This window comes from Arvicola amphibius, chromosome 2, assembly GCF_903992535.2.
Source record: "Arvicola amphibius chromosome 2, mArvAmp1.2, whole genome shotgun sequence".
NCBI lineage: Eukaryota > Metazoa > Chordata > Mammalia > Rodentia > Cricetidae > Arvicola > Arvicola amphibius.
In genome coordinates, this window is record NC_052048.2 from 115,764,440 (window position 1) to 115,781,598 (window position 17,159).

The window sequence follows — 17,159 nt, forward strand, 5'->3', positions numbered from 1 at the left end:
ATGCCTTCAGATGCCCTGAAGGAGCTAGCCTTTCTTTCCCCATACAGACTTCCCAGCAACAACACTGCCAAATACCAAGAAGCCGCTCTCTTTCCAAACCCATCCGACGCTCTCCCTAAGGATGCTCTTCTGGTGTGGGTCAGTGATGACTGTTAGCAAACCACTTTGAAATTAGACTCTGAGCATGCTTCTACTAGCATTTGACTGCTCAGTCACCCAGAAGGTCTGTCCTCCATAACCTGCAAGTCACTTAGGTACAGACTGAGACCTTGTCGGACTCCTTCATCCCAGACAAGACGCCTGAAGTGCACTCTCCACCATTTTAATTACCTTTCTGTTGCTCTGATAAGACACCATGGTCAAGGCAATGTATAGTAGAATTTATTTGGGACTTCCAGAGTTAGGGGTTTGAAGTCCATGTCCGTCATGGCAGGGAACACGGTAATGGCAGTAGGCAGGCAGACAGGGCTCTAGAGGAGTCGTGAGAGCTTACTTCTTTTTCCACAACTGTCAGACAAAGACAGCTAACTGGGCATGGTAGGGGCTTTTGAAACCTCAATGCCCACCCTCAGTGACACACTTCCTCCAACAAGGCCACGCCTCCAAATCCTTTCCAAACAGTTTCACCAACTGGGGGCTGTCAGGGACCATTTTCCTAAGGATAGATTTGTCAGGGACCATCGTCCTTACAGGGATAGCAGAGGTCATTGCCCTAAGGATGTTTACGGAGATCCCACCCCTCATCCCAAACTATCTTGAGAGCTAGCCGTTAAGGGAACCCACCCCTTACTCCAATGCTAATGGATCACATCTGCTAAGGGAACCTACCCCTTACTCCAATGCTAATGGATCACATGCTTCGGCTTACACCAGGTGCTGGCTGATGACCTTCAGTTACCCCGGCAGAGTTCCTGCCTACCCCTACCTCCACCCCATTCAAGGGTATATAAGCTGTAACTTTCACCCCAATAAACGGAGACCTTGACAATAGAATCTTGCTTGGTCTCCATTCCTCTTCTTCAGCCCATGTCTTGCAGGTTAGCGCCCCTTCAGAGGACCCTGAATAGCTGACCCTGCCGGCGGGGTTAGGGGGCCAAGCATTCAAATATATGAGTCTGTGGGACTCTCATTCTCATTCAAACCACCCCACCCACACAACAGGACTTCCAATTCTAGTGCCCATCAGAGGGTCCTTGGTGCACACTGAGTTTGCCCAAGTCCCTTCAAGTGTTCACGTGTTAGTCTCCTGTTGTGAAGGAAGTTACTCTAAACCCTATTGTTCTCAGACTCAGAAATCAAGAAATGGTTTAGCTAGGTGGGATCCACTCTGCCTCTATCATGAGGTCTCAAAGGTCATCCTGTTTGGAATGGATGGAACCTAACCTACATCTCATCACTTCTGCCAATGTTGCTAACACCAACAAAATCAATATCTTCCAGATTCAACTTGGCCTGTCAGATCAGAATCAAATGTACCCAGTAGAGAATCACTTAACAATCAATATATAGTTGGGTGTGATAGCGCATATCCATTATCCTGGTGCTCAGGGAGCTGAGATAGGAGAACCACCATGAGTTTGAGGCCATCCTGGACTACATAGTAAGCTCCTTGTTAGCCTGAGCTACAGAATAAAGTCCCATCTTAAAAAAACAAAACCAGTTGGGTGGTGGGGGCACACGCCTTTAATCCCAGCATTCCGGAGGCAGAGGCAGGCAGATCTCTCTGAATTTGAGGCCAGCCTGGTCTACAGAGCTAGTTTCAGGACAGCTAGGACTGTTACATAGAGAAACCCTGTCTCAAAAAACAAAAACAAACAAACAACAAATCAAAACACCAACCAACCAACTAAATGAAGAAATAACCAAAAAACAACAATTTCAATTTTTTAAAGAAGGCAGAGCAAAATGGATGAACTACTTATCATTATTAGTTTTGTCTGACATAGACGAGACTACCTATCATTACTAGTACTGTCAGAAATAGACAGAACTACCTACCATTACTAGTACTGTCAGAAATGGACAGAACTACCTACCGTTACTAGCACTGTCAGAAATGGACGGGACTACCTACCATTACTAGTACTGTCAGAAATAGACGGGACTACCTACCATTACTAGTACTGTCAGAAATAGACGGGACTACCTACCATTACTAGTACTGTCAGAAATGGATGGGACTACCTACCATTACTAGCACTGTCAGAAATGGACTAAACTACCTACCATTACTAGTACTGTCAGAAATGGACAGAACTACCTACCATTACTAGTACTGTCAGAAATAGACGGGACTACCTACCATTACTAGTACTGTCAGAAATGGACGGGACTACCTACCATTACTAGTACTGTCAGAAATAGACGGGACTACCTACCATTACTAGTACTGTCAGAAATGGACAGGACTACCTACAATTACTAGTACTGTCAGAAATGGATGGAACTACCTACCATTACTAGTACTGTCAGAAATGGAACTTAACCCCAGTTTTGTTCAGCATCTTGTTATAGCTGGGGTTCTCATATGTCACTCAGAGCATGGGTGAAGGGAAGACGACACAGGTTATTCAAATCCATCACCCTCTGCCCCCTACCCCAACCTAGCAGTGACATAATGCTTTCTGGCAAACATGGTCAGACTCTTTGATGGAATTTGTGTTTATTCTACTTTATTCTCTGGGAAGAATCTCAAGGAGAAAGATAGATCGGAGAATACAAGTGTGTGTAGGAATACAGGTAAGGGACTACAAAGCGGACAATTTCTATAGCATTTCCTTTTATGCCTCGCCTTTCCAATTAAGCTAACTTTATTAATAAATGAAACATTTTGACAATAGATTCTAACTTTAAAAAGGACAACGGGACAGACATCCTGTGAAGATTTATTTGGTTTCCCACTCGTTCTTCAGGTCAGTCGACACAGGGACAGTAGGACTGTGTTGTCTTGTGTACTATTTTTCATCCAAAGTCCAGAATGGTAGCTGGTCAGGGAAAAATCCAACTGATGTCACCCCTTCCTCCCCAAACACCAGTCTCCTGTAACTGCTAGCCAGACCCTTACTGGTTATAATTAAGTTCAATGTGACCTTAACCCATTGTTTTCTTTGCCCTAAAGTTTGCCACAAAACAAGGAATAAGTACACATGATGTCCTACTTTGGTTAGATTCTGGCTTCCAAAAGAACTTTGAACAGCATCTGAGTTGGGGGCAGGTGAGGAGAAAAAAAAAACTTTAATTGGTGTCAACACACTTGCTGACAAGTCAAGTCATGTTACCATGATCATTCAAAGAGAATGAAGTGGCCACAGGCCGTGGCTAGAAGACTCTGGCATGTCACTGAGATGCCATGACTGATTCATGCCTGTGGATGGTATTCACATGAGCAAATAGCCATTCTCCAAGACACTCTGAAGGTTATATGCACACAGAAGGTTACATTAAAGTGAACAAAATTAATCTCAGCAATCCTGAGAAGTAAGGATAGCTGATGTCAGGCCTCAAGCAGTAAAAACATTTCATAGAAAAGAAGAGGGGATTGCACAGCCAGAGCTTTCTGACTTAGAGACAGAATCAAAGTCAGTGATAGCTGGGTGTGGGAGAATGGCAGCTTCTGGGGCAACCAGCATCAGTTCCTGTTGGCTTTTATGGTTCGGTCTTTTCAACTGGCCAGTGCAAACCAAAGCAAGCATTAAGGTGCAAAAGTAAAACAAACAATATCTGTGTTTTATGTAGTTGCAGTCTTAGAACAGACTTAATTTTACATAAATTTACTCTGTAATTTGATTGATAATTTTGGGATGGGAATATAATGCTTATCAGGTGTCGGTGTTCAGTGCTAGCCCAGACTTTCAATTATTTTTCTTGACCAGATCCCAACATAAACTATCTCTCTCTGGACCGGCGTGGAGGCGCAAGAATAAAGACACGACTCACATGGTTTTATCGGGAGGGAGATTTTCAGTGGTCCCTCATGAAGTCCTGAGTTCACATCCTGAAGAAATTCTCCGTTTATTCTCCAAACAGTCCTAATACCATAACTTAACTTAGGGGAAATACATTAGCATTCTGTCTCCTAGGTAACCAGGTGAACGGCTTTTTGTCACATCCGCATCTACCTGTCTGCTGTGCATGCTAGCTGTCACGTAGGCTTGAATCAGCATCTCTATCAGACATCCTCCAAATTACAAAGAAAGGAGCAACAACATCCTGACCTTTTGTTAAAGCAGTGACAGCCTCTCTGCAGGGCTACGTGACCACCTCAGGTGGGGCCCATGGCTTCAGAGCCTGGCTGCCACACCATATAGAAATATGGGCCTACAGTCAGGCATACAAGATGAGGTCTCCAGTTCAATCCTTAGTACTGCCAAAAAAAAAAAAAGTTGATATCATAATGGGGAATAAACATGAAGTAGTTCCTATAGTGATTTTCAAAATTAAAGATTAGAAATTTGTTTCAATCTACAGAATATTTAGTTTTCTTATTTAAATACTAGATCATAAATATTGTTCCTACTATTGCTTGCTCTTTCTTTCTTGTTTGAGACAGGGTCTCAGGTGTCATGTATCCCAGGTTGGCTTTGAATTTGATACATAGCTAAGGGTGACTTTGAAGTGAGCTTCCTGCTTCCTCTCCTGAATGCTGGGTTTGAAGACACATACCACCGTATATGCTTGAGATCAAACCCAGGGCCTTGTGCATGCCAGACAAGTGCTTTACCCACAGAGCCACAGCCCAGCCCTCTTTCGTGCAAGAACTTCAGGGGTCACCTGAGTAACTTGGTCCACTGTGGCTTTTCTTTGCCCATCTCACGTTTTACTCCGTGAGACAATTCTTCCATAAGCCTTGTATCTTCTTTGTTCTTCCAGGGCCACTTGGCACCTCTCTGCAGCCTCCTTGCTACCCCTGGAGGTTGCCATTTGGAACAACTATGTCCACCAGGTTTCTTCTCAGTTTGGATCCTGCAGATTTTGAGCAGAAAATCAAAAGAGAGGGATGTGTAGTGATCTTTTAATAAATAAAGCTCGCCTGAAGATGAGAGTGCAAAGTTAAGCCACTAGAGGCCAGCCAGTGGGGGTGCACACCTTTAATCCCAGCACTTGGGAGACAGAGGCAGGTGGATCTCTTTTAAAGCCACCCTGGGCTACACAAGATTGATCCAGAAACAGGTCCAGGTGGTGGTGGTTTACACCTTCAATCCCAGTGTTTGGGAGCCACACACCTTTAATCCCAGCATTAGGGAGGTGGAGACAGGAGCGATATGGCTGGGTGGATAGAGAAATATAAAGGGGAAGAGTCAGGAACTCACTGCAGTGTGGAGTCTTGAGGTTTGGTGCAGACACAGTGCAGTCTAGGCAGTCTGAAAATCACCCCTTCGGTCTGCCCATTGGTAGAGGTAAAAGGTCTCTCCAGTGGCTGACTGCTCTGCTTCTCTGATCTTCAGCTTTAACCCTTCTATCTGACTCTGGTTTTGATTAATTAAGACCAACTAGAATTTGTGCTATAGGGATATAATAGTGGTATTATTTATTGTCTTTTTTTCTTTTTTTTTTTTTTTTTTTTTTTGGTTTTTTGAGACAGGGTTTCTCTGTGGCTTTGGAGCCTGTCCTGGAACTAGCTCTGTAGACCAGGCTGGTCTCGAACTCACAGAGATCTGCCTACCTCTGCCACCTGAGTGCTGGGATTAAAAGCGTGCGCCACCATCGCCCGGCCTTTATTATCTATTTTTAACAATCCAGGTTGACTGTGTCCTTAGACCAAAAGTCACTGTTTCTCCCAAAGAAGCCAACTGTACAAGACTCCCGGGATCAGTGATAACCATTCCCTCCCTTCGTCCTTTCTTGCCCAGGAATTACCATAACATTCTCTTACTTCTCATGATGGTCACTCAATCACAGACCCTTGAAAATGGCTTGTCATGGTGAGACTGTGACTCACATACTCTCCTATGGGACAGCTGGCAGAAATTTGACCAAATTGAAAAACAAACAACAACAAAACAGCAGATGGCCTCTAAGCCAGCAGTTGAAAATGGGTGTCTGGTGATGAGCCACATCACAGTTATGGGAATCTGATTAAAAGGCAGATTTCCTGAGGAGCAGGGGTACAGTGCCATGCTAGGAAGCTTGCCTGGCCTCGGTGAGCCCTTGAGCCCAGCAGTATTCGAACACCTGTGATGGAAGGGACCTGGAATTCAGGAAGGATGGTGGGGAGAAGCAGGTGTCGGGGTGCTTGGACAGTGGTGCAGCTGACATCTGGACAGACCAAGCAGAGGAACTTGTCACAAGAGAACAGTCTTTCCAATATTCTGCTAATAAAACTAAAGGTTTATTTCCCCAAACCAAGGGACTGGAATATGATTCCAATTTCCCACCAGGACACTACCAAACCTCATCAAGAAGCCAGAACTGCAGCTTAGAAAACTCACGTAGGATAATGACGAGCATGGATTTGTCTTCCAGTGACTAAGGGGCCTTCTCCCTGGAAGAGAAAGTCCTTGAAAAAGATGACATGAATCTCAGAGGTCGACAGGACAAGCACGAACTGCTTCAGATGGAAGCATCATTATAAGAAAATGTCATTGCAGATGCCAATAGTTGGGAAAATAAACAAAAGTCAAACAATAAGCTGGGGAAAGATTCATAATACATATCAAAGGGCCTTCAAACAATTCTTTCTGACGACTTCTCTTTCCGTTTTAGAGGGTTTTGATGGTGATTGGCTGACATTTTTATACTTCACTCTTGCTAGAAATCTTGCTGAATCCATAAAACACAATCACACAAACGAAATCTCAGTTGTTTTGCACAAAGCACGTGACAGCTCCCATGTGATAACCCACTTTCTGTCGCAATCATTGAAATGACTGAAGTCATGCTATCTTGTCCTGATCTTTTTTCCTTTTCTTTTTTTCCATTTTATATTTATTATTCATTTTACATTTCAACCACTGTTCTCCCTCCCACCCTTCCTCCTTTCCCCTTCACCTCCCCTCCCCAGCCCACTCCCCCATCCACTCCTCCCAGGGTAAGGCCTCCCATGGGAAGTCAACAAGGCCTGGCACATTAAGTTGAGGCAGGACCAAGCCCCTCCCCACTGTATCAAGGCTGAGCAAGGCATCCCACCATAGGGAATGGGCTCCGAAAAGGGAGCTTATGTACCAGGAGTCGATCCTGGTCCCACTGGCAGGGGCTCCTCAGACAGACCAAGCTACACAACTGCTTCCAACATGCAGAGGGTCTCGTTCAGTCCCACGCAGCCTCCACAGCTGTTGGTCTAAAGTATGTTGTCCTGACTTTACCCTAACTTTATTTTATGTCTGCTCAGGTGCTTCTTAGTCCCTGACCCCGAACAGTCACCTTGGCAACATATTAGAAACTTTTCATGACCCTGGCCATGGCCCCAATGCATAACCAAAAACCAAAATATCTGCTTGATGTGTAGTACAAACAAATGTCACCAGGTTCCCCTGAGCTACACCTGACAATAATGTCATTGTGAGTTTTGACTTTTTTAAAAAAAATCTGTACCGCTGAACTTTATGCCAAGACATTTTTTGAGGCACTAGTCTGCTCCCGTTTAAATAAAGAACTCCAACATGGCCTTACATGCATGGTGGTCTGTAATGTTCTCACCTGACCAATAGCATAATAAACACTGGGGACAACACATGAAGAGAAAAAGGTTATTTTGAACCACAGTTAACAGGTTCTAACCCCTGATTCATCGACACCATTTTCTTTTTTGGCCTCTGGCAAGACAGCCCATCACTATGGGGATGTGTGGTGGGAAAAAAAAAAAAAAACTATCAACACTATGGCTAACAAGCAAAGGAGAGGAGAGGTTCTATAACCATTTCAAGTCCATATCCCGGGGACCTGAAGACTTCCCGTTAGGCCTCACCTCCTTAAGGGTCCAGCATCTCCCAGGAATGCCACTATGGGGATCAAACCTTTACCATAGAGACTTTTTTTTTCTTTTGGTTTTTCGAGACAGGGTTTCCCTCTAATTTCTAGAGCCTGTCCTGGAACTAGCTCTTGTAGACCAGGGTGGCCTCAAACTCAGAGATCTGCCTGCCTCTGCCTCCCGAGTGCTGGGATTAAAGGCGTGCGCCACCACCGCCCGGCTACCATAGAGACTTTTGAGGGGAATTTAAGAACCAGACTATAGCTTGAGCTTCTTGGGTGAAGATATCAGACATAAAATAGCTCCCTCTGGCCAGAAAAGGAAAAAGGGAGACAGAGTTGGGGAGGTAGCAAGAATTCAGAATGAAGAGCTGGAGGCACGTGGGAGCAGGAAATTACCGTATAGAGGAGTCTCCGATGTCAATTCTTCTGCACATAAAAGTTGAGAAACATTAGCTTATGACTTCTGGAAACAGGCCTGACAGTTTCAGGAACTGTAGACCTAGGACCTCCAAATTGACAGATCTTATAGTAGGAAGTTAGGAATGGCCCTTACACATGCAGCTCCTCCTTCTTCTCAAGTCTCACTTCAGCCCCCTACAGCAGTTTCCTGGTAAACTGTCTGGATGTCTTCATATTTAGATCATGGTCCAGTCTCAACACATCCAGTTTACAGTTTACATTATGAAATATAATCTATATTGTTATAGATTATAAACTAGAATCCATAACTCATGAGGTCAGCTTTCAGTATTTTAAATCATTCCTTTACGTTGATAAATTCATGCATTTTAAGCTTGTACTTTTATCATAGTTCACCATGAAATTATACCATCGTTGTATGAAGAATGTTGTTGTCTGCAGTGGTGCTGATCTTGAGAAAGTCATAGATGTCAAAATGTTGGCAGTTTTGAGTCCACCTGCCAGTGACTCTCTTGAAGGACTCGAATATATTCAAATTTTCTTTATAAACAAAGAAGAATTTTTTTTGTGCTGACATGTTGGTAGCTGCCTGTGACAAATTACAATTGCCTGTTTAAAATGTTTTTATAGCCAGGCGGTGGTGGCGCACGCCTTTAATCCCAGCACTCCGGAGGCAGAGGCAGGCGGATCTCTGAGTTCGAGGCCAGCCTGGTCTACAAGAGCTAGTTCCAGGACAGGCTCTAGAAACTACAGGGAAACCCTGTCTCGAAAAACCAAAAAAAAAAAAAAAAAAACTATTTTTATTCTGTTAACTTGTAAAAACTTTAAATGTTTCATGTATTTATTATTTGTGTCCGTGTGTGTCCGTGTGTGTGTGTGTGTGTGTGTGTGCGCGCGCGCGCGCGATATGAGGCCTATGTGAATGTGCATATGTGTGTGCTCATGTATGAGCCTTCAAAGGCCACAACAGGACACTGGGAATCTCCTGTCACTTTCTGTCTTTGGGCCATGAGACAGTCTCTTCCTGAACTGGAGTTTGCCCTTTTTGGCCAGGCTGGCTGAGCAGAGGGTTCCTAGGATGCATTTGCCTCTGCCCCCAATGCTGGGGTTCCAGGCATATGTAGCCTTGTGAAGCTTTTAATGTGGGCACTTGAGATTTGGACTGAGTACTGGAAAGCAAGCACTCCTACTGCCTGAGCCACACACCCAGCCCTTTTTATCTGTTCATGATAGTCTCATCTAGTCCAAGCTGGCCTCTAAGTAGCTGTCTTAGTGTTTCTATTGCTATGAGGAATAGAAATTTTTTATTCATAGAAACTCTTGTAAAGGAAAACATTTAGCTAGAACTGACTTACACGTTTAGGGGTTTTGTCTAGGGTTTTGTCCATTATCATCATAATGAGGAACATGAGGCATGTAGGCAGATGTGGTGCTGGAGAAGGAGCTAAGAGTTCACATCTGGATCCTCAGGCAGCAGGAAGAGAGGGTAACATTGGGTCTGACTTGAGCATTTGTAACCTCAAAGCCTACCCCCAGTGACACGGTTTCTTCAACAAGGCCACATTTCCTAATAGTGCCACTCTGTATGGGCCTATGAGGTCCATTTTTATTCAAACCACCACAGGAGCCAAGGATGACCTTGAACTCCCAATCCTCCTGTCTCTATTTCCCAAGTACTAGGATTATAGGTATATGCCACCATGCCCTGCTGATAAATTATAATTCGTAAAGTCAGACATCATATTTGATAAAGGGCTAGTGTTTACAATTATGAGAAATTTCATAATCTAATCACAAACAATTAAAAATTGATAAAAGATTTGAATAATCACTTCACCAAAAGACCTATGTATGTCAAATAAACATTACTAACAAATATCATTAGTCATTAGGTCAATACAAATAAAAACTCCAAGGAGACAATAACTTAAAGTACTTAATGGCATAGTTTAAAAAAATATGCTCAAAAACATGACGATGTCAAGTCTGGCAAGGATGAATTAATTACTTTTCCAATGTTGTGAAGAGACACCATGGCCAGGGTAACTTATACAGGAAAGCATTTAATTTAGACTGATGTTTACATACAGAGGGTTAGAGTCCATGAGCATGGCAGCAGGCAGAAGACACGGCCATGGTCCTGGAGCAGTAGCTCAGAGCTGATATCTCATCCATAAGTATGAGGGAGAATGGGAAAGAAGGAAGGAGGGAGGGAGGGAGAGAGAGGGAAGGGTGAAGGGAGAGAGGAAAGAGGGGAGAGAGAGAGAGAGAAAGAGAGAGAGAGAGATACAGAATTGGGATTAATATGGGCTTTTGAAACCTTACAGCCCACCCCCAATGACACACCTTCTCTAATAAATTCACACTTCTTAATCTTTCCCAAAGAGTTCTACCAACTGGAGACCAAGCATTCGAATATAAGAGCCTATGGAGCTCATTCTCATTCTTATTTATTTATTTGTTTATTTTTTGAGAAAGTTTTTCTCTGTGTAACAGCCATAGCTGTCTTGGAATTAGCTCTGTAGACCAGGCTGGCCTTGAACTCACAGAGATCTGCCTGCCTCTGCTTCCTGAGTGCTAGCATTAAAGGCATGTGCCACCACCGCTTTCATTCTTAATTCTTATGAACTGCCAGTGGGAATGAAAAATATTACAGCTACTGTGCTAGACAACTTAGTAGTTTCATATAGAATTAAGCATACATACCACATACTCAGAAATCCTGTTTTTAGATATTTATTTACTCAAGAGAAATGAAAACATATGTCCACATAGACACACATGGATGCTCAAGAAGCATTATTCATAAAGTGGAAACAATTTAAATGTCCACCTAGTGAATGCATAAACTCTAGTGATCTACACAATGGGGTGCAACTGATTATCAAAAGAAATGAACTACTGATACGTGCAGGGAAATACATTAATCCCAAAGGCATTAAACCCACTGAGAGAAAACAGCCTGAGATGGTTAGTTTGTGAGATTCTAATCCCACAACACTCTGGGAGAGGTAAAATGTCTAAGAATAGAGAGAAGACCACTGATCACTAGCGGGGGGGGGGGGGCACCAACTTCAAAGGAGCAGTCGGGGGTGGATATGATGGTGGTGTTCCATAACTTGACCAAGGATGCTGTTTATTATACAACTGTATGTATTTATTAGAATAAAGAAGTTGAATTTTAGCCTGGCACGGTAGTGTATTTCTGTATAGCACTCAGAACACTGAGGTAGAGAGATCACAAGTTCAAATCCAGGCTAAGCTACAGAGAAAGACTGTCTCTAAGAAAAAGTTGAGTTTTACTTTACGTAAATTATAACAATGAATTTGGCTTTAAAAAGTGTATATTTACTTAGACATAGGCTGATCTGATAAGCAATGTTTTTTTTTCTAAATTGAAATTCTAGTTACTATATGAATACTTTAGTATTAAAACTTTTACAATAAGAATTCCTAAATATTTCAAATGACCTTTTAAATAAAATTTGCTTCATTTTTATTTATGTTGTGTATGTCCCTGTGTATGTAACACACACATGTGCAGGTTCCAACAGAGACCAGGAAAAGGCATCAGACTCCCCTGGAGCTGGAGTTACAGGTTGTTGTCAGCTGCCCAACAGTAGGTGCAGGGGACCAAACCCAGATCCTTGGTGAGAGTAGCAGGCTTTTAACCTTGGAGCCATCTCTCTAGTCCCTCCAGTAAATGTTTTCCAGAATTGTTTTTACTAAGTTTACTATGCTGGGATTTGGGCCCAAATTACTAGATATATCTAAAGTCCAGTTCAGATATATAGAAAGCCCAGATATGTCCCCTTATGGTTAGTCTAGATCAAACTAGCTTAAGTCAAGCCTCACTCACTATGCTGCCATTCACCTGTTCCTTCCAACTCAACCGGCCATGGCAGCGTTAGGATCTAAATGACTGTTTAGAGAATTTAGATATTTGAGGTAGTTCCTAATGAAAAATTTGCCAGGAAGGAACTTGTATAATATACAAATGCAATCAACCAAATGTCTCCTGCATGAGAATTTGCCAGACAAGTGATGAGTGGAAGAGTGGACCCCATGGTAGGCACAGTAATTTATCTACTGTTCATGCTTTTTATTGAGCATTAACCCATGGAGATCAGAAGAGGCAACGAGTGTCCTGGAACAGGAGTTACAGACTGTTGGGAGCTCCCAGGTGGATGCTAGGAACTGAACCCAGGTCTTCTGGAAGAGCAGTCAGTAAACTCTTAATTGCTGAGCAGTCTCTCCAGCCTCTGTGAGTGTTAGTTTTGTTTCTAATTGTATCCAGTACAAAATACTTTCTTATAAAAAAAGAAGTGGGCTAAAACATTGCAAATCCCAAGTTTTTGGCTCAAAAATAGAAATTACATTCTAGAATATAATTTGATGTGTAGGTCTCATCACTTATTTCATGTGAGAAATTTAAATATATGTAATCCCTTTGATTCCAGTTCCTTGAAAAAGCTGTACAATTAACTTCCTTAGGTTTAATTTATGCCTCCTCCAGATCTGTTTAACATTTAATCAAGGCTCAGGATTTTGATCTCTTGAATCTATCTTCTTTTAGAAGAGACTAACGAGCTCATATTGGTTAACAAATGGCCTTCCGTTAGACTGCCACTGTTTGATTACACTGTTGCTACTGGTCTGGTTGGAAGAGTAACAGGACAGGCCACAGGCCAAGTTGGAGAACTCCATCTATCAGTGAAGTTCACTTAACAAGACTTAAAAAAAAGATGAACCAAGAAATCCCTTTCTCTTTTGTGAGACAGAGGCAGTCCCATTTTGAGGGCTAATCTTGTAGATTTTTTTTTTTTTTAAAAATAAACTCTCTAAATTACTGGCAGAATTATTCAAAGAAATTAACTGAGATCAACTTGTTTTGCTGGCTGGCACTGAGATCTCCTGCTGGAATGGGAACTAATATGCATATTTGTGAAATAAGAGCCATTTTAATTTGTGCATTGTATAACTTGGAACACTCTTCCATTATCATTATTTATAGTTGCAGGGCTCACCAGAAATAGAGTCTATATGATTGATATAGATTAGGTAGGTAGATAGAAAGACAGGGGATGTGTTATAGGAATTGATTTAGACAATTATGGAGGCAGCCCTGCAATAGTCCATCCCAGACAATCAGGGAAGCGGGAAACATGGCTCTTTCTAAATCCAGAGGCCTCAGAATGTAACCTGAGAAACTGGTGAGCTAAAGGATGTAAGTCCTAGGATTCCGAGGGCATAGACTCTGGAGTAGAGCATCCCAGGGCAGGAGAGCAAGGATGCTCCAGCTACAGAAAGCAGAATATTTCTTTTTCTTCACCTTTTTGTTCTATTCGGACCCCACAGACATTTTGACAGTGCTCACCCACATCATCTGGAGAATCTTCTTTTGTCTACCAAGCTCAAATGTTGCTTTCCTTGAGAAACACTCTGACAGGCACACACACAAATAATTCCTTTCCATCTAGTCAGTGTCTGTTAATTGAGTCAAGCTGATACCCCAAATCAGTCATCACACTAAGTGATTGACTCTAAGGACAATATTTTTTGCATTTTTACAAGGACGGTTTATTTTAAATGATGACCCTACTTTCTGTGCAGCAAGTGCTTCAGCCATATTTCTTATATGAGGGAAGGGTTTCCTTTACTCTGGTCTAGGGGTTAGTCTACTATTTTACTGAGTATCATTTCTCTCTCTCTCTCTCTCTCTCTCTCTCTCTCTCTCTCTCTCTTTTTTTTTGGTTTTTCGAGACAGGGTTTCTCTGCAGCTTTTTTAGAGCCTGTCCTGGACCTAGCTCTTGTAGACCAGGCTGGCCTCGAACTCACAGAGATCCGCCTGCCTCTGCCTCCCGAGTGCTGGGATTAAAGGCGTGCGCCACCACCGCCCGGCTGAGTATCATTTCTCAAACATTATTAGTTACCATACAGTCAGAAAGTGGAGCAGGTGTTAAAAATAATCAAGGCCTAGTTTTTAAGACCCAAGTATCTTAGAATTCAGTTAGTGGACCAGCTGTGCCTGAATTAAGAATTTGTGTTCATGTGAAGTCAATAGAGAACACAGTTTTACTGCATTTCAAATGGATAGATAGGACTTTATTTCGTCTAGGAGAGGTTCAAAATTTATAGAGCAACACAAAGGCTCAAGGTATTGTAGAGGCTACCAGAGTTGAGGCAAAAAAGGGCTTTGCTTTAGGCTCGTGGTATATAAATTTCTCATGAAGCAAAGTAGATGAGTAAGTTTGAATCCTGGGTCTACAGCTTAGTGTCAAAATGTGAACATAGATGAATTAGCTTACCTTCCTTAGTTTGTCTTTTTCTCATCTGTAAAAAAAGGGGTTACAAAATCCCCTTTAGTTCATACGTGAAGTAAATACACAAGAACATGCAAAAAGAATTAGTTCTTGGCATGAAATGGCTAGTCAATAATGGTACATTGTTAATATTATTTTATGTTCTCCCCAGAGATATAAAACCCAAAGAAAGATTTGACAAACAAGACAATAACACACAAATGCTAAGAAACCAGTGAGTACCATGGGAGAGTGAGCTGTATGTTTTGGGAAAATAAAACAAACATAATTTAAATACGTCCCCCAAAAGATCTAATTACTTTATTGCATAGTCTCAGGTGGGTGTCCAAAGTATCCCAGGCTATGAGTCCAAATCAGTGAATTTCTTGGAATTCATTACTTAAGATCCAAAGGTAAACAAGTGATTAAGCAAGAAAAGATGGTTTTAATGGTGGGGCCTGGTTTATACTTAAATTATTACAAATTCCCCTTGACAGTTTGTGGTGGGAGTGGCTCTCTTGCAAAATTCCAAGGGAAAAGGCCTTTGGATGCTCTTGCTTGTCTTTGGAGTAAGCCACCTCAGACATATTTTAGTTTTAGATGGTTATTACCCAACTTTTATTTTTCCCAGATGTCTGATGTCTAAAACCTTACCAGTTTTATTGCTTTAGCTTAGTAATTTTTTTCTATATTCCATGTGGAAGGCAAATAATCCTGTTATTGGCAGAGCTTCAACAATATGTGGGGCAACATCCACTCTCCTCATTGTGTAGGGTGGCTGTTACCTGCTTAACTCAAGCCATGAATCTAGCTGTCTTGCTTGGGTTGTATCAAGTTTCTAGACTTGTTTTCAAATGTCTTCAGGGAATGAATAATGTAGAAATACTTTGTAGAGCCATGCCTTTAATCCCAGTACTGGGGAGGCCGAGTCAGGTGATCTCTGAGTTCAAGGCCAGCCTGGTCCTGGTCTACAGAGTGAGTTCCAGGACAACCAGGGATATACAGAGAGACCCTGTCTCAACAAACAGAAGAAAGGAGACACACTTTGTAGAACAGTCACTCACCTGGACCGTGACAACCTTCTCTACCTTAAAGGTGTCTAGCACACTGCAACACCAAAAGAAACGTAGTAGTGAACAGTACATTGAAAATTTTATCACCCTAGTTTTCTTCTCATAAACTGTGTTCTCTAGCAATCTTGCAGGCCTATAAAACTGAGGAGCAGACTAAGATTTCAGCAGACAGTTTTGAACCTTCTAGAACTAATTGCAACAGGCAACATAAGATGGGAAGTTAAGAAAAAAAATGTTCAAAGCAATATCAGAAACTTATCTCTAGTGGCCAATGGTTTAACACAATTTGGTTTACTGAGTTTGAAAAGAGCCCCTTCGGTTGTTCCTATCACAAAAAAATTATCTAGCAAAACATATGCTCACTTAGGATGGATTCACAGCAAGGCCCACTACGGGGTCATTTCAATACCTTGCACTTTATTACCAGAGTCCCTAGCAATGAGAGATTAGTAGAAGAAAGCTATTTTCTAGACTCTTCTAAGAAAAGAGATCCATCTTTAAAATTTTTTAAATTACACTTTACTTACTTAAATACTTTTACTGTCTGTGTGGGAGAACATGTGTGGCGGTCAGAGGACAACTCGATGAGGCTGGTTCTCTCTTCCCACCGTGTGGAGTCCAGGCTTCGTTAGGCTTAGTGGCAAGCACCTTTATTCACTGAGCTGTCTTGTCAGCCCATCCATGGGTTTTTGGATCTGTGAAATTATTATTTGAGACCGAATCCTCTGTAGCCCAGACTGGCCTCTAGCTCACTCCGACCTTTACCTTTCAAGTGCTGGGATTTCTGGCAATGCTCTCCTTGATCTATGAAATTGTAATCTAGACTAACAACAATCTCATTTCTCTAATTTAAGACTTGATTTCTTATGTTGTTTCTGTGAACTTAGAGTTTAGTGGGACTGATGAAATTATGGCACTGGAAAAGATAAGTCATTTTTAATTTCCTCTGGGAATTGATTTGAGATGTATTCAAGTTAAGCAGGAAGACTTTCTGGAGAATGCTTTATAGCTTTTAAATGGAAATGACTGGAAAAAAAAGTGGGATTCAGGGTATCACAGTGGGTTTAAGATTAGGCTTCTTCCTAACCCCAAGAGCAGCATGGGAACTTTCTGTGGACTGGGGGTATAGCTTCTGCTAGTCTATTCAGATGGAAACTATGCAATAGCCTAGGCATTTGATGTGACCAAAATCAGACAAAAAAGTTAAAACAAAACCAAACGCGCGACAAAAAGCTATTTTAATTTAATAAAAAGAATCTATTTTTGTGTCAGAGGACAACTTTGTGTTCTTGGTTCTCTCTTTACATGGGTTCCTGGAATGCAATCAGGTTGATCAGGCTTACTGGGCAAGTGCATTCCTGTATCACCTGAGCTCTATCACTAGCTCTATTTCCGTATTGTGAGCAAGGAAAACAGGGATATTAGATGCAAAGGAAAATGTGCCTAGGCTAGTTTA

The 17,159-nt window shown here is 42.1% G+C and overlaps 1 protein-coding gene across 1 annotated transcript in view; it reads left to right on the forward strand.

The window, feature by feature from the left end:
• LOC119807298 (S1 RNA-binding domain-containing protein 1-like) overlaps positions 1-17,159 on the forward strand; it is a 60,452-nt gene continuing 43,293 nt past the window's right edge. Inside the window, exons 1-3 of the mRNA XM_042054546.1 lie at positions 1-138; positions 11,873-11,978; positions 16,976-17,102. Of these exons, the coding sequence (XP_041910480.1) occupies positions 1-138; positions 11,873-11,978; positions 16,976-17,102 (371 nt within the window). The remainder of the gene's footprint in view (positions 139-11,872; positions 11,979-16,975; positions 17,103-17,159) is intronic.